Here is a 15,585-nt window from a genome sequence, read left to right as displayed (position 1 = left end):
CAATTTGGTCTGTCTTATTTGTCACAGCTACATATATATTGACTGGGAAGCTTTGATTTTTTCAGATTGTTTACATGTGATCTTGACTTCGGTTTCTTAGGGACTGCCTGGACCTGAGGGATCATCAGGTTTACCTGGAGGACCTGGGCCTAAGGTATATCTTGTGCCTTGACCTGTGCAAAAGAGGTGTTTAGTGCCTTGTAACTTTAACTTTTGCAGGCTCCACTGCTAACGAAATGAGAGATAATTATAATTTATTAGAACCTCATGGTGTAGCATGTTCAGCTCAGTCTTTGGGAACATGGGAAATTCTAGAAAACATGTGGAGGCCTCTTTAAATTCATGTGAGATGTGAGAACTTCTGAGGGAATTTTATTATTGCCAGTGGCTGAAACAAAAGTTCTCTTCACATGTTGAAAGGGTAGCAGGCCCATGCTGCTGGCCCCACGACTGAGGTCACATGACTCCCTAGTTCTGCCCCCTGATGTCCATGTGTTGAGATGGATATCTCAGGAGGAGAAGACTGCATGCCTCCCATAGAGGACTATACATGTAGATGCTCTTGTGTAGGCTTTCCTGTTATTCAGATGTCAGTGCACGGACATCAGGGGGCCACACAAACTTGAGGGTATGGCAAGTAGCATGGCTCCGCTGTCCTTGCATGCACCCCTTTCATATAACTAACATGTGAAGGGGGCTAAAGTTATAGAGTGAACTGTGGCTATTCTTTCTTTATTGTCTCACCCAATCCCTTATTCTTTCTTGCACAGTACTATATACTACAAATGTCAGAGAAATCTGCAACAAACTTAAATGAATTTGAAGTTCTATGAATCCAACCTGCAGATTCTTCAGTGGAATGGCTTTTACCAAGTCGTGCAGATTCTGCAGACATGTGGAACAGTTTTTTACTTGGGAGGGGTGGGGGATTTGCACAAATTCACACTTGCACTAATGCACATTAGCACAAGTGAATTGGTAATGCACATTAGTGCAAGTGGAACAACATTCTCATACATCCTTAAAAAAAACCCCAATTCTGTCAATGAGCAGAGGATAACATGAAAGACACCTGACAATCCGCAAAACACAGATGGAACAGATTGAGCAGAATCTGTTCATCCCTCATTTATACCCTCCATTCACACTACTCATACTCAGTTCTCAACACTGTACTGTTTTTGTTGCGGTTGGGAAATTTGCCTAGAAAGACTAGCTCCACAACCATAATACAATTAATTATATAGCTGTTCAGCCTTATATGTTATGCAAGTAGAGATTCTTATCATTCAGAATTCTAAGAACTTTGGAAGTCTGCCTATCCCCAACCATAGTTTGAAATTTTTTTTGTGGAAATCTTGTTTCAATTGCTCTAGCAACCAGTTATAAACTGTTATATTCACAGGGCAGCAAGGGTGAACAAGGACTACAAGGGAAATCGGGAATTCCAGGTGTCAAGGTAAATCTGGCGAAGTTTCTGATGATGTCACCAGGCATGACATTGCATTGATCAGTTAACATAAGGGTGGTTGCTTTATGTCTGGTGCATCAATGTAAGCTTACCCCTTACTGAAACTAAATTTAATGGCTACTGGAAAAATTAAGCTTCCTGTTGCAAATCAGCAATATAAGTCTGCCAGAGTTAATTGATCAGTGGCTTTTATAGCAGTTAAGAGATCAAGACATAAGCTCCCTGCTTATGTGTGGAACTTCATCTGTGACAGAAGCTCCATGAGTGTGTGAGATTATGGGTTCAAGTCCCAATGCAAACATGCTCCCCCCTCTTCTTCTCACACATAAATTCTCCCTTTCACCCTGAAACATAGTTCATCATTACATCTGCATTAAGGTTAACCATGATTAAAGCACACCAGGGCCCCTTACATGTGTTGTGTGAAGAGGCAAAGCATGTTAAAAGGGGCTTTGGGGTTGAATCTTTAGCCCCATCCCCAATGTGATATAGCTCCTCCTACCCCTGTAATGCATGGATGTGTGAGGAAGCCTTTACACATAGGCCTCTACACAGCTTCCCCGTATCTTGGAACCCTGTGTGATCAAGGAACCAGGGAAGCCTCCACACATAAAGGTCTATAGGCAAAGGGTTTGCCAACTCAGATGTCCACAGTAATGGGTGGACACCTGGGGTGGAGCTGTGAAGAACCCCATGACATCAGGGCAGGACTGAAGGAATGACCCAGCAGCCACTTTCAACATAGTTTGTCCTTTCATACAAGTAATGCACAAGGAGGGCTCAAGATGCACTCCTAACCCTAGAATTTGTAACCCTTGTCAAACCAGAGCTTAACTCCTAGGTTAAGAGTTTGATTGGATGCCTAAACTATGCATTTACATTTAATTTTTTTGGTTTCAGCATTGATGTAGCCTTTCCCTGTATAAATGGTCCTTTGCATAGACAACAGTCTTTGTAATATGGCTCGGTTAACCATAACAGGAAACCATGGTTTTCTCTTATGAGGATGAGGTGCAGTGAGCCTCACGTTTGCCCACTCCCACCTTTTCTCTTCTCCTCTTATGTGCCTGTGAGGAGGAGATTGGGTGCGTCTATTTAAAATTACTTGTAGTTCCCCATGATGTCCAAACATGGGATTACAGATGTCGCAAGCATCCAATTTAGTCCAGGAGGCTGGCAAAATCCCCCCCACTCAGCCCTCTGGACCCTGTTCACCCAGCTCCAGGGCACTGACAGGCCAGGCCGATGAGTGCCCTGGAGCTTGGCAAGTGGCTGGGAATAGCCCGGACTTGTCGCCGCATGTGTCCCAATGGCAAGAGCGGCTGGGACGTGCACAATGCCTCCTCCTGTCCAGTCGGCTGTCCAGGAAGCTTCCTTCCTTGACAGCTGATCAGGCAAGAGAAAGAGGAGGCACGGTGCACGCTCCAGCCGCTAACTGTCTCCTGCTCGCAAGAAGGAGATGGCTAGCAGCTGGGGTGCCAGCTGAGGCCCCATCCTGCCCATTCAGCTGTCAAGGAAGCCCTTGACAACCAGCGTGGGCGGGAGGGGCCTCGGCCTCTCCCCAGAGATCTCACCCTGGGCTCCTCAGGAGGAGGCCAGGGTGAGAGCACTGGGGGGTGGCTGCGCTGGGACCCGTCCTGCCTCCACTGGCTGTCAAGTAAGCCCTTGACAACCTGCTCAGGCAGAAAGGGCCTTGGCTGCTCCCCAGCACTCTCACCCTGGCCTCCTCCCAAGGACGCCAAGGTGAGAACACTGGGGGGTGGCTGTGTCGGGACCTGTCCTGACTCTGCCAGCTGTCAAGGAAGCCCTTGACAACTGGCATGGGCAGGAAAGGCCTCGGTGGCATCCCAGTGCTCTAGTCCTGGCTTCCTCCTGAGGAGGCCAGGGCGAGAGTGCTTGGGGGGAGGGTGCCACGCCAAGGACTCCACCAGTCAGCCCTTGTGCACATAAAGCACAAGGGTTGACTGCTGGAGTCCTTGGCATGGAGAGGAGGGGCAGTGTGTGCAGCTCGGCGGGTGGCTTGCCAAGTGGGTCCTGGCCTTGTGTGTGGGGGTAGCCCATCTTGCTCCCCTGCTCTGAATCTTCCCTTGACCTCCCCAGAAGGCCATGCCCCTTCTCCTGGCCCCATCTTCTTTCCCCTAACCACCCGGCTTTTTGTGTTTTCCCCATTATAAAAAGTTGAAATGCCTCTCCTAAGGCTTAATTACTGGCAGTAAGAGGTTTAAGCTACATTTTGGGTTTTCTGGCCTCACCCCTTTGTCTTCAAAAAGGGCACATTCAAAAGGGGCACATTCCAGTGCCCAGCACTAGAATGTGGCCCCCAAAACCTTCTCCAAAGTGGAATTTGGCCCTCAGGGTTCTGCTCCCCTGCTTTAAACCTTAGAAATCCATTGGAGGGGAAGATGTTGAGAAGAGTCTTTAAAACGTAAAGGTTCTTGTGAACATCCTCCCCTCCACTGGGAAAGTCTGAGGGCTTTTGACATTAAGACATTTTAATGGATTTTATTCTTGAGCAAAATTGTGAAATTGTTTAAAACAGGGATGGGGAATGTGTGCCCCTCCAGATGTTGCTGGACTGAAACTCCCATATCCCTCACCATTAGCTATGCTGGCAAGGGCTGATGAAAGTTGCAGTCCAGCAACATCTGGAGGGCTGCACATTCCCCATCCTTGGTCCAAAATAAATTTTGCGTGTGTGCAGTATGATTTTTGTAGAACGTTTGTTTAAATCCAATGTTGGAAGCAGTGGGTTGTATCCAGTAGTGTCATTCCACTAGCATAAAGCTCCTATGGCTTGCAGAAAGCCTGTTTTTATCCTTGCGCGGTGTCGGTTTCAATACATCAACACCACTTGCACAAGCTGTTATGCAAGCCGTTGCACGACACATTGCTGTTCCACAAATAACCACATAAGGTGTTGCACAACTCATTACGACTTCATTAGACTAGGTGTTGCTTGCACTAGTTGTGCTAGTTCTGATAAGGGTTGTGCAACCGCCAGCAGAACAATGCCAACTCTTATCATTTTTCCCCTAGCGTAACACTGGATATAACCCAGTGGACTTAGCTGCAAGTAACTCTGTGCTGGATTGTGACTAGGGTCTTAAAGTACTTCAGCATCCATAGTTACGTAGATGAATATTTTCAGCGATACAGGCAAAGCTTAAGAGTGAGGAATACATTGATGCCTTTTCATCAGGCTTGCAACATTTACAGCTCAATCCTATGTGGGTCTACTCAGATAAGTGTCTATAGGTATAGGATTGCAGCTTAAGTATGACAAAAGTAATGCATACTTTAATCATATACTGTATAATCTCAGATTTATGGAGCTGTTGTATTATTCAGGGAGAACAAGGGAGACCAGGTACTTCAGGTGAGCCAGGCTATCCGGGGATACCTGGCACACAAGGTTTGAAGGTATGTCTGCTACCACCTTATAACACTGTGATATATGTAATGAGTGCTAAGTGGTGTTTTACAACCACTGATGAGAGTACAAGATGGGGCTGTGTTCCTTTTATATAAAGATATAGGTCCACAAAGATCTATTGAGAAGTTACTTTTGAATTATTATTACAACACTGATTAATAAGATAACCATTAGATAAAATAGTAATGCATGGAAATTATCTAGGTACTTTCCCTGCAGTCAGGATCACCAGTGCTGCAACTTTCCAGATTCCTTGCCTGTACTGCTAACTTGCATTAAGACACAGTCCAGATCGTTCCTGTAAACCTCTGACAATGCACTCCCAAGTAGGGGTGTCCGTCCTTGGGAAATCCGGTTCTTTTTTGACTCAGTGGAGGTCTGCGGCATGTACAACTCACTTTGTGTTCGTGAGCCAAGCTATGGTCTTTCCCAAGCTCTGGTAACTTTTTTTGCACATTCTGTTTCTGCAAGTTGATCTGCAATTTGCGCAAATTTCTGAGCAATCTGTGCAAATTGCAGCTGTAATTTGCACAAATTCGGCTGTAATTTGCACTCCAGTCACATTTGTCACATTTTCCTCCACCTTCACTACATGGCATTCTACTGTTTTGAGCAAAGCATCATATACTGTAGTTTAAATCAATATTTAATACCTCTCCCACATCAGGGTTCTCTCACATTGAGGCCAGTGGACCATAACAACTATGAGAGAAGTATTCTGAATAGCTGTTGACTCAGTTTGACATGGCAGCCAGTAACTTAGTGAAGGCAGCACAAATTGTGTTTTATAACTTGGTGACTGGACACATGTTATACTGCAATGTGTATTGCAGTTTATTCATTTATTTTGATTTTTCTAAGGCTCAGCAGCAAATCTCTTCTCATAGCTAAGGTTTGAATAAAATGTTACATTGGAAACGTACTTAAGACACCTCACCCCCAATCTTAAGACATATTTTAATGGGTGATGTTTTCTCCAACAAGCCAGCCAGTTTTTACAGTGAGAGAGAGAGAGAGAGAGAGAGAGAGAGAGAGAGAAGAACTTAGAGGCTGTAAAAGCCAGTTTGGAAGGTATTCTGTGATTTAGATTTGTAGGTTTTCTAATGTTTCCAGTTAGAAAACCACAAGTTGGAAACAAAACCTGTGAGAAAAAATATCTCAGTGTTTGATCATTTTGGGAATTATCAGCACTATAAAAGCCACATAGTGGTTTCTTAATTTAAATAGCCTTTAGACTCAACACTGTTTATACCTTGTCTTCTAACACTTGTTGGAGATGTAATTCAACTATGAGTAAATTTTAAAATATATATCAATAAGGGCATTAGGAGGAACAAGATAAGAGAGAGCCACAGTTGGCCATTATGTAATTCTGAAGAGAAGGACAGATGGAGAAGTAACTGTTTATGGAAGTCATACATCCTTGGACATTTTAGATTAGTGAGACTTCTAGAGTCTATTATGGAAACAGGACAGGAACTTGCCTGAATCAGAGAATAAGGTAGTATTTGCAGCTCAAGGTGAATGATTCCTAGGAATGGCTTCTAGATATTGTAGTCCTTTATCATTATCCTTTTTGATAATTTTGACTTACCATGAGTACTTTAATCAAAGCGGGGGGGGGGGTGTGACAGTTTTGCTGTGTTTTATATTGATGTTTTTATATTACTTTAGCTGCTTCAAGAATCGTTGATTGAAAGACAATTTATTAATGTATTTTAGATAGATAGGGCTGGTTCCAAAGATATGCAAGCAGAAGAAAATCCTGGCTGTGGTGCTGTCATGAACTGTTATGCAAGTGCTAGCAGAATACATGGTGCGAAGTTATGCAAGACAGTGTGAAATGCCTTGTACTAGCACACTTCTTGAGGCACTGTGAAAGGGATTGCACAAGACATTGCACAATGCCTTGCACACATATAGATTTCTGTTATCTTTTCTCACACAAAGAATTACGCTGTCAGAAAAAGCCCTTCTGTGTGCAGAAGGGCTTCTCTGGATCCAGCCTATAGGGCTTTTCTAAAGTATGGCTGAAAGTTTCATATTTATTGTTCTAATGTCCTTCTTTGGTCATTTCACCTGTACATGGAAAGTAAGCTGGAATAGTTGCAAATGATATTTCAATGAAAAGTTGATGCTTCTCTTATTTTCAGGGAGATAAAGGAAATCAGGGTGAAAGAGGCATCCAGGTATATTACCTTTTCAATACTTAAAATATCTAGGAATATCTGTTTAATGTAAAGAGGATACTCTATATATCAATATTTTAACGTTGCGATAATTGGTCTTAACAACATACATCAGAGCACAGGGGAGCCCACCAACCATATCAAATCCATCATGGCATTTTCTATCAGTCTTCGTAACCATAATGGTGCAGCTGTGGTACTTGAATGAGTCTAGATGTATGTTACCCACAGCCTGATCTAGGCTAGTCATATCACTCTGGAAATAAAATTAAAATCAACATCTTACGACTGTAATAACATAAAAACACCCTAACTCTAGGGAAAACAGAAACAGCATATTCAGATTTCTGGATAGAAGCTTAGACCAATTATTGATATGTATATTTATTTATTTAGAAGCGGCCTTAACCTTGGATGTCCAGGGTGTATTGGTGGTGACCAAACACCCTGTATCAGTTTTTGGGTTGGTATGCTATGTAGTCGCCTTCTTTCTTGGAAAGGAATGACCTCGTAGCGTATGTTATTATGACAGCATCCTTTAGGCTGCAGTCCTGTGCAGACTCACAAGAGAGTAAAGCCCATTAAACTCAATGGGACTTACTTCAAAGTAGACATGTATAATATCGCACTGTGAGTTAATGAACTCTTATTTTGTGAACAATGAAATTATAAAATGCAATAAATTATAACTTTTAATGATGCTATATAACTTTTATATGTTAATGATTCACTGAACAGTAATGCCCTTTGTCATTTATTCTGGAATATTGGGGTTAGCCTACAGTAACAGAATTTTTAAAAAGAGATCAATTAAAAAAGATATAAAACAAAGTAACAATAACTATGAAAAAAAATGAAGTTCTGATTCTGAAAGACAGTTGTGCTAATTGGCAGCAGGCCAGTTCTCCAAGCATCATCCGCTTCATGGAGTTATTGATAATATTTAACCATGGTCAAACAGGCAATTAGTTGAGCAGTGTGCCACCTCTTGGTTTATTTAATGCATTGCAGATGGCGCTGCCTTTAAAGGCCACTTGGAAGTTAGTTCAGAATGCTGCGGTGAGGTTTTTCACAGGATTTTGCTGCAATGAGCATAGCATACTATGCCTGTGTTGCAAGATCTGTGCTGGCATTCAGTTTGCAAGTCAAATTACTAGCTTTGACTTCATAAACTCTAAGACTGGAATCCTGTGCACACAAACCTGGGAGTGTGTCCCATTGAAATCCATGGAACATACTTCCCAGTAGACATGCATAGGACAGCGCTGTAAACATCCTAAGTCGGGAGTGGGCAGCCTGCGGTTTCACATGGCCCTCAGCCTAATTTCAAAAGCCCGCTGCATGTGATCAGTTTAGACTCTCCCACACACTTCCTTAGGGAAGTGCAGAAGTGGAGGATGAAACTGACAAGTTCTTTGACAAGTACAGACTATGGTTCTGCTAGGGAAGTAATGTGTAGAGAGGATGAGACTGACAAGGATATTTTTAACAGGAGTACATAGCAGACAGGTGGACTCGTGAAAGACCACTGATAATAAAATCTTTAAAAAAAAATACTCCCCCATTTGCACAAATTTAACCCCCCAACTCGATCCCATTTGCGCAAATTTAAAGACCCCCAAAATACTATTGAAAAACCCTACAATCCCATTTGAGCAAATTTAAAGAACCGAAAAATATTATTAAAACAAAACCACATTCTTGTTTGTGCAAATTTAAAGACCCAAAAATAATTTTTAAAAACCCTATGATCCCATTTGCACAAATCACAGGACCCGAAAAACAAAAACAAAGGTATGATCCCATTTGTGCAAATTGCCATTGCCATTAAAAAAAATCTGAAATCCATGTACTGGATTGACTCACTAGAGATTGACTCAATGCCGGTAGGGGGAAACGGAATGAAATCTGGCAGGAATGAACCAGTAAAATCCGTTGAGATTTCACAACCAAAACTGAATTCTCAAACATTGCTAAACAAGAGAGAGGTTTTTTCTGCGGTGGTGTTACATCTGTGGAATACCTCTCCCCGAGATGTCCACCTGGTGTCTATTCTCATATCTTTTAAACTCTGCTCTTGTGCATTTAGCTTAAATGCTCCTTCAAAGCTGTTTTTAATTCTGTGATTTCTCTTCTTGGAGTTTGTAAAATTATAAACAGGTGATGCAATTTAAAAAGTCATAAAATGATATAAAGCAAGTCACTTTGAACAATACAAATTGGAAAAATGAGCTGTAAATATCTTAAATAAGTGAACATAAAGCAGTGGGACTTCAGTTAGTTATGACTTACGTTCTATTCATTTCAGTGAGTCTTTTGTAAGTATGACTAAGTCTGGATCCAACCCAGTATAGTTTTTCATATCATGAAATATTGTATAATGGTTTCTGTTTCTTTTTTAAAGGGTCCGAAGGGGGAAAGTGGCAGACCTGGTACTCCAGGGCATAAGGTAAAATAAATCGTTTTGTTTAAAAGATGAGCACCTATTGCTTTTTCAGAGGGCATGCTGAAATAGATATTGTATATGATCCATGTCAGTCTTTTATGCAATAAAACCGATACTTAAAAATATGTGTACAGATGTGCATACTCTCCCTCTTATCCAGAAGCCTCTTCAAGAGACATTTGGGATGCAGCAGACTCTCTTATGTTGAATGAATATAGAACCCTCTATCCTTAAAAAGTGGTCCTCCCTGTAATTGCTCATAGCCTGGAAGTGAGGACACACATTCTGCTTGTAAGGCTGCAATCCTTGCAGAAGAGACTGAGATCCAGTGGAAGCTCCCACCGGAGGAAGAGAGGAAGCCATTTTTCCCACTGGAGGAAGGGAGGAAGCCATTTTTGCTGACCTGCAACTAGGGGTGTTGGAGAAATCTACAATGGAACCAAATGTGTTTTGATTTTCATGAATCCAACCTGCAGATTCCACAGCGGACCAGCTTTTCCCCTGTCGGGCCTTCTAACTTTCCAGAATTTTGCACAAATTTCATCATAGAAAAATATGCACAATTTAAAAACAAAACACCCCCAAATGTGCATTTCCCCCATAAACAAAACCATGAAAATGCACATTTGGGGAAATTTGCACGTTTTCGACTGTGCAAAATTGCATATTTGCTCAAATTCAGGAACAAAAAAGTCTGATTCTGTTGATGAGCAGATAACGGAATGAAAGGTACCTGACAATCCGTGAAACACAGGCGGAACAAACTTTACACAATCCGTACATCCCCACTTGCAGCCTCCTGTGCCAGCTCTCACATTGTTCTCCAGGACAGCTTTTCAGAAGCAACAGGGGTAAGGAGGAATCAGTAAAAATTGCCTCCACCAACTTCTGCTAGCAGGAGTGTCCTATGAATGGAGTTTGCTCACAGGGACCCTAGATCCAACCCTGAGTTCTTAGCTGTTCTTGTTTTCTTAAAATTGAAGAGTTAATTTTTCAGGGCCAAAAGAACTTAGTCAAACCCACAGATGTCAGCATCAATAGCTATTCTATATCTCTAGATACTTGGCAACCATGAACCTGTCTTTTGGGGTTATTTCTCTAGCATATGATATTTTAATACAAATTTACTTTTTTATAGTTTCACCTTGTAGAAATGATACATCATCACAATTACTCATAATGTGTTCTATAATTTTGATTCAAAAAGGGAGCCATGGGATTAAATGGAGCTGAAGGAGAGGTATGTGTGTGTTGTTATTTTTATACTCCCTGACATTTTTGTACGTTCTCCTCTGCTGTCCCTCTCTTTTTCACCGGCTTAATCTTAGCATGTGTTTTATGCCTGCTGATGGCAGTGATTTTTGTGGTGGACTTACTGTGTGTGTGTTTTAGAAACAGATGGGAGCCAGTGTGGTGTAGTGGCGAGAGTGTTGAACTGGGAGTCGGGAGATCTGGGTTCTAGTCCCCACTCGGTCATGGAAGCTCACTGGGTGACTTTGGGCCAGTCACAGACTCTCAGCCCAGCCTACGTCACAGGGTTGTTCTTGTGAGGATAAAATGGAGAGGAGGATTATGTACACTGCCTTGGGTTCCTGGCAAAAGGGCAGAAAATAATCAATCAATCAATCATTGCTTTCAATGCATAATAATATAGTCATAATAAATATGCATAATAATAAATATGTTGCCAGATCACAGCCCCTATTTTTCAGTAATATGCTTTGGAAAGAAGTTGTGATTATGAGTTGTATCCAACCCAGGCCATCTGCCAGTGGAATGGAAACCCCTGGTGGATCAGTTTTCCCCCCTCTCCCTGCATGCCTCCCAAATCTGCTCTGGAAGGCTGAGGGGCTGCAGCAGGGAGGAGAGCAAGGGGAAGTCCTGTGTACAAGTGGACGTACGCTTGCCTGGCATTGGGTTTAAGCCAATGTTTATTGGTTCATCAGTGATAACTTTTAATTTATATGTTCTCTTGAGTGAATATAATCACTCTGGAAGACCATTTTGGATCAAAAGATGGATGGGAAATAATTCAGATGTACTCTGGGTTTTATACGAATATTGCCTGTTGTTTCATTGAATTCATTGTTTTATAGAAAATTACTGAAAACTTCACTTCTGACACAAACAATAGATATGAGCAAGTCAATCCCCAAATAGGACATATCACACCTTATATAATATATAATGGTTAACTTAATATGGCTAGTTAATTAGCAAATTAAATACGTAAAACAAATAGTAACTAAAAATGACAGATAATGACAAATGATGAAAGCACAGTACACAAAGATGATGCACAGATAAATCCTAAGCAAGTGTGGGCAGGGGGAGTATTGTGGCAGGAGATCCACCACTTCCAAAGTCCTACCGGCTCTCACTGGCCAGGGAAGGAGGTGGTGGTAGTGGGTGGGAGGAATTTGTTTATTTTTATTTCCTGGTGGGAGAGAAATTTAATGGGAGGGAAATTTCTTACAGCATCTCAAAGCTGGTGAAGGTGAGAAGGCCAATTTGGTGGCCTCTTAGGGGAGTGAGGGGCTGCTTCTGGAATGTCCCATTTTGGGGCTACCGCCAGTGGAAACACCACGACGGTAGCCCTATGCTTGTGTAGCTTTCCACCATACCACACTAGCCAAGAGGCTCTTCTGCCCCATGTTAATCCCCCTCAGCCTTTGTTGTGGGTTAGCTCTTCAAATATGCCCTCAGAAATTTGTGATGTATCACAATTTAATGTTGTTTCAGAGATTAATTCTAGCATTAATGTACACTTTCCACTCAAATGTCATCTTGCTTTGCCTTTATTAGGAATAGATTGGAGCCATTTCACAGCAGATGAGGTATAAATATCCTAGAGTTTGCATAGCTCAATCTGCTCTAAAGCTGTTTCTGTCTCAGGCGACAGTTCAAGATGTTTACGTAGTAGGGCTTCATGGATGTTTTTTCAAAGCATTTAGAATTCCCAAATACAGTGACAGAGACCATTCTTATGAGCAAGAATACATTGAACTTCTTAAATGATGGTGCATTTTAATTCCCAGGCATATGTGGTGAAATGATTAGGTTGATTTTTTTTTTTAAATAACATAAGGGCAGAGAGATGAAATTCAAATTCTTGTATACTCTTAGAAACATCTAAGATGGCCCAATAAATCCTTTGACTGAACACAGCAACCACGGAGCAATATCACATGTTTTTGCTCAGTGAGTGGAAAGAATTTCCATTGATAGGAGGAGACTTGTGCTCATGGAAAGACCCCTGCTGCTCTCATTCCATGAACGCTGGATCCCACCCACCGCCTGTTGAACTGCTAAGAACAAGTGTTTCAGAGTAGGTCAAGATTTCATAGTTTATTGTATCAAATAGTTGTTTAAAAAGATTGCAAGCTTTGAAACAAAACGCTCATCTTTAAGTTCTGAACCTAATCCCACAGGATCAAAGGATGGTCAAATTCAATGAAATGCATTCTGTTCCTGTGAAGACGGAATTAAGGGTTAGTCAACACAGCTTGTACAACGTCTCCTTTGTTTTCCATGAACCAGATGGCCAACAGCAATGCTTGGTCGTGTATGATTTGTTTGTTTGTCTTTGCTTAGTGAAACTCTCAGTGCAATGCAATTCATGTCTACTTAAGGCCAAAACGTATATTATTTTAAATCCGTATCTAGCAGCTATGTCTTTTCCCCATTTTTAGTTTGAAGTGGGTGGAGGGGCCCCAATCTGTATCTTAAAAGGCCCCACCTCCCTCCCCCCAAGCTAGAGTCCTGATCTGGATTGGGCTCCCTGTGCCTATTAGAGTAAAAATGAAAAAAAAAAAAAAAAAGATGTAGCTGCTGGATACAGATTTAAAATAATGCCTGTTTCAGCTCTCAGAAGTGAACCCCACTGAATTAGAATCATAGAGTTGAAAGGGGCTATTTAGGCAATTGAGTCCCACCCTGTGAGTCTAGGAAGCATCCCTGACAGATGGCTGTCCAGTTTCTGCTTGAATACCTCCAGCAATGGAGAGCCAACCACCTCCCTAGGCAGTTGGTTCCATTTTCTGACAGCTTTGACTGTTAGAATTTTTTTCCTGATGTTCATCCAGAATCTGCCTTCTTATAAGTTATGCCTGTTATTTTGTGTCCTACACTCTTGGTTGTAAGAGAACAGGCTGTACCTCCCTTCTGTAGCCCTCTTCTGTCCTTTTGGTACTTGAAGAGTCTATCATATTCCCCCTCAGTGTTCTCTTCTCAAGGCTAAACACATGCATTTCCTTCAATCTTTCCTTGTAGGACTTAGTTTCTAGTGGGGCTGTGCATGGACCCCCCAATACAACTCAGAAGCTGCTTCGGGGCTTCCGAGGCGGGCCCAATTCGGCTCGGGCTGATTCGGGGCCCCTCCGACCCGCCTCGGCCTACGAAGCTCAAGTGGGATTCGGACATCTGAATCCCACTTCGGGGGCCCCAACACACCGCCCAGCCCCGAGCTCCTTACCTGGGCCCTTGTTCCATGGGGGGGTGCTGTCGCCAGGGGAGCCTCCTCTGCCATTGCTGCTGGTGAAGCTGTGGAAGCCTCTGCCGCCACTGCTGGGGAAGATGCTGCTGGGAAAACAACTGCCTGTCGGAGCCTGCCAACTGCCAACAGGCTAGAGGGCAGGAGTCGCCCTCCAACTGCGTTCTCTCCCTTCCTTGGAAGGAGGGGAGAGCGTCCAGTTGGAGGATGACTCGTGCCTCTGCTCAAGCCTTCATGAGTTCCTTGCTTGCGAGGAGCCCATGAAGGCTTGAGTGAGGCCAGAGGCAATGAGGGCAGGCTGCTGCCACTGCCACCACCAGCTCCTGGGCCCTCTGGGGAGACATTTTTCCCTGTTTTTACACCATGGTTGTACCCGAGGATGGCAGATCCATGATTTTTCTGGTTCAGTCCATGGAGGCAGATGTGCTCTGTGATTGGATGGTGGTTTGGGGGTTTTGCTCTGCAAAAATCATATGAAATCAAGAGGATCCTTTTTTGATTTTATGGATCCTTGTTTTACCCAGTCCCCATAGCACGCTCTTTCTTTTCAGTTTCGTTCTGCCAAAGGAGAGTGAGAAGGGTTAAGGCTTCCTCTGCTGCCTGTCAGAGACTGGCACAGTTGCTCCCAATGGCTGCAGCAGAGGCAGGATAGGACTGGAGTGGAGAGAGAAATGCCATGGAGCTTCCCTCTCAGCTGCCATCTGATCCTGCTGCTGCTGCTGCCGCCACCACCACCATCATTGCACACAATGGCAGCTCATCAGGGCAGTGGGAGGCTGCTCAGTTATCAGGCGGCTCGCGCACCCCAATGGATCGTCTTGTGCCCCTCCGGGGTGCGTGCACCCCACTTTGGAGACCACTGTTCTAGCCAATGTTCAAACAGTCCTCGCCAGTAACACCACTTCTCTCACAATGAGCAAACGGAGGCTGACTCACAGCAAAGCTCACTCACTCCTCCTCCTCCCTCTCCTCTACCCTCCCCCCACCTCTCCCAGTGCCTGGATCTCTCTCAAATTGATACATTTGGCACCTCCTCGTCCTCTCTCCTTCCCCCTCCCTCCTCCTCCTCCTGCCCCTCCGCATGATCTTTCAGAAGTTGATACATTTTGGAGACAGCCTGCCTGGCCTACTCCGAAGGCATAAGAAGAGCTCTGAATATACGAGGGAGATGAGGCACTTCGTGGAGGCGCTGCTTTGCTTCAGGGTAGCTCAGTGCCGGTCTGATCCACTTCGTATCACAATGAGGCGCCTCCGAATCAGCCCACTTCGCCTCGTTATTCAGGCTTCGTACCGAAGCGGTGCACAGCCCTAGTTTTTAGTCCCCTGATCATCTCTGTTGCCAGTTTAGCAGTTTAGCAGTTCAGTGGGGTTTACTCCCAGGTAAGTGGGTATAGGATTGTAATCTCTGTTACTTAAACCTAAGTAGAGTCCGGATTCAAATAACCCTGCTGTGTGTTACACTCATGGTTCTTAACGTATGAGGCAAATGCTGGTTTCTTTAAGTTTCGATCACATGCTAAAGATAAAGAAACAAGCTTCTTTCCCATTTAAATT

At 43.4% G+C, this 15,585-nt stretch overlaps 1 protein-coding gene across 1 annotated transcript in view; it reads left to right on the top strand.

Moving 5' to 3' along the window:
* The window catches only part of COL21A1 (collagen type XXI alpha 1 chain), a 141,272-nt gene that overhangs the window by 110,258 nt on the left and 15,429 nt on the right, over positions 1 to 15,585 (top strand). Inside the window, exons 20-25 of the mRNA XM_084831041.1 lie at positions 101 to 154; positions 1,406 to 1,459; positions 4,820 to 4,891; positions 7,058 to 7,093; positions 9,498 to 9,542; positions 10,747 to 10,779. Coding sequence (XP_084687167.1) covers positions 101 to 154; positions 1,406 to 1,459; positions 4,820 to 4,891; positions 7,058 to 7,093; positions 9,498 to 9,542; positions 10,747 to 10,779 — 294 coding nt within the window. The remainder of the gene's footprint in view (positions 1 to 100; positions 155 to 1,405; positions 1,460 to 4,819; positions 4,892 to 7,057; positions 7,094 to 9,497; positions 9,543 to 10,746; positions 10,780 to 15,585) is intronic.

Source organism: Heloderma suspectum, chromosome 1, assembly GCF_057233095.1.
Source record: "Heloderma suspectum isolate Gila_16-S chromosome 1, 16-S_ref, whole genome shotgun sequence".
Lineage (NCBI taxonomy): Eukaryota > Metazoa > Chordata > Lepidosauria > Squamata > Helodermatidae > Heloderma > Heloderma suspectum.
This window is presented reverse-complemented; position numbering and strand designations above follow the sequence as displayed.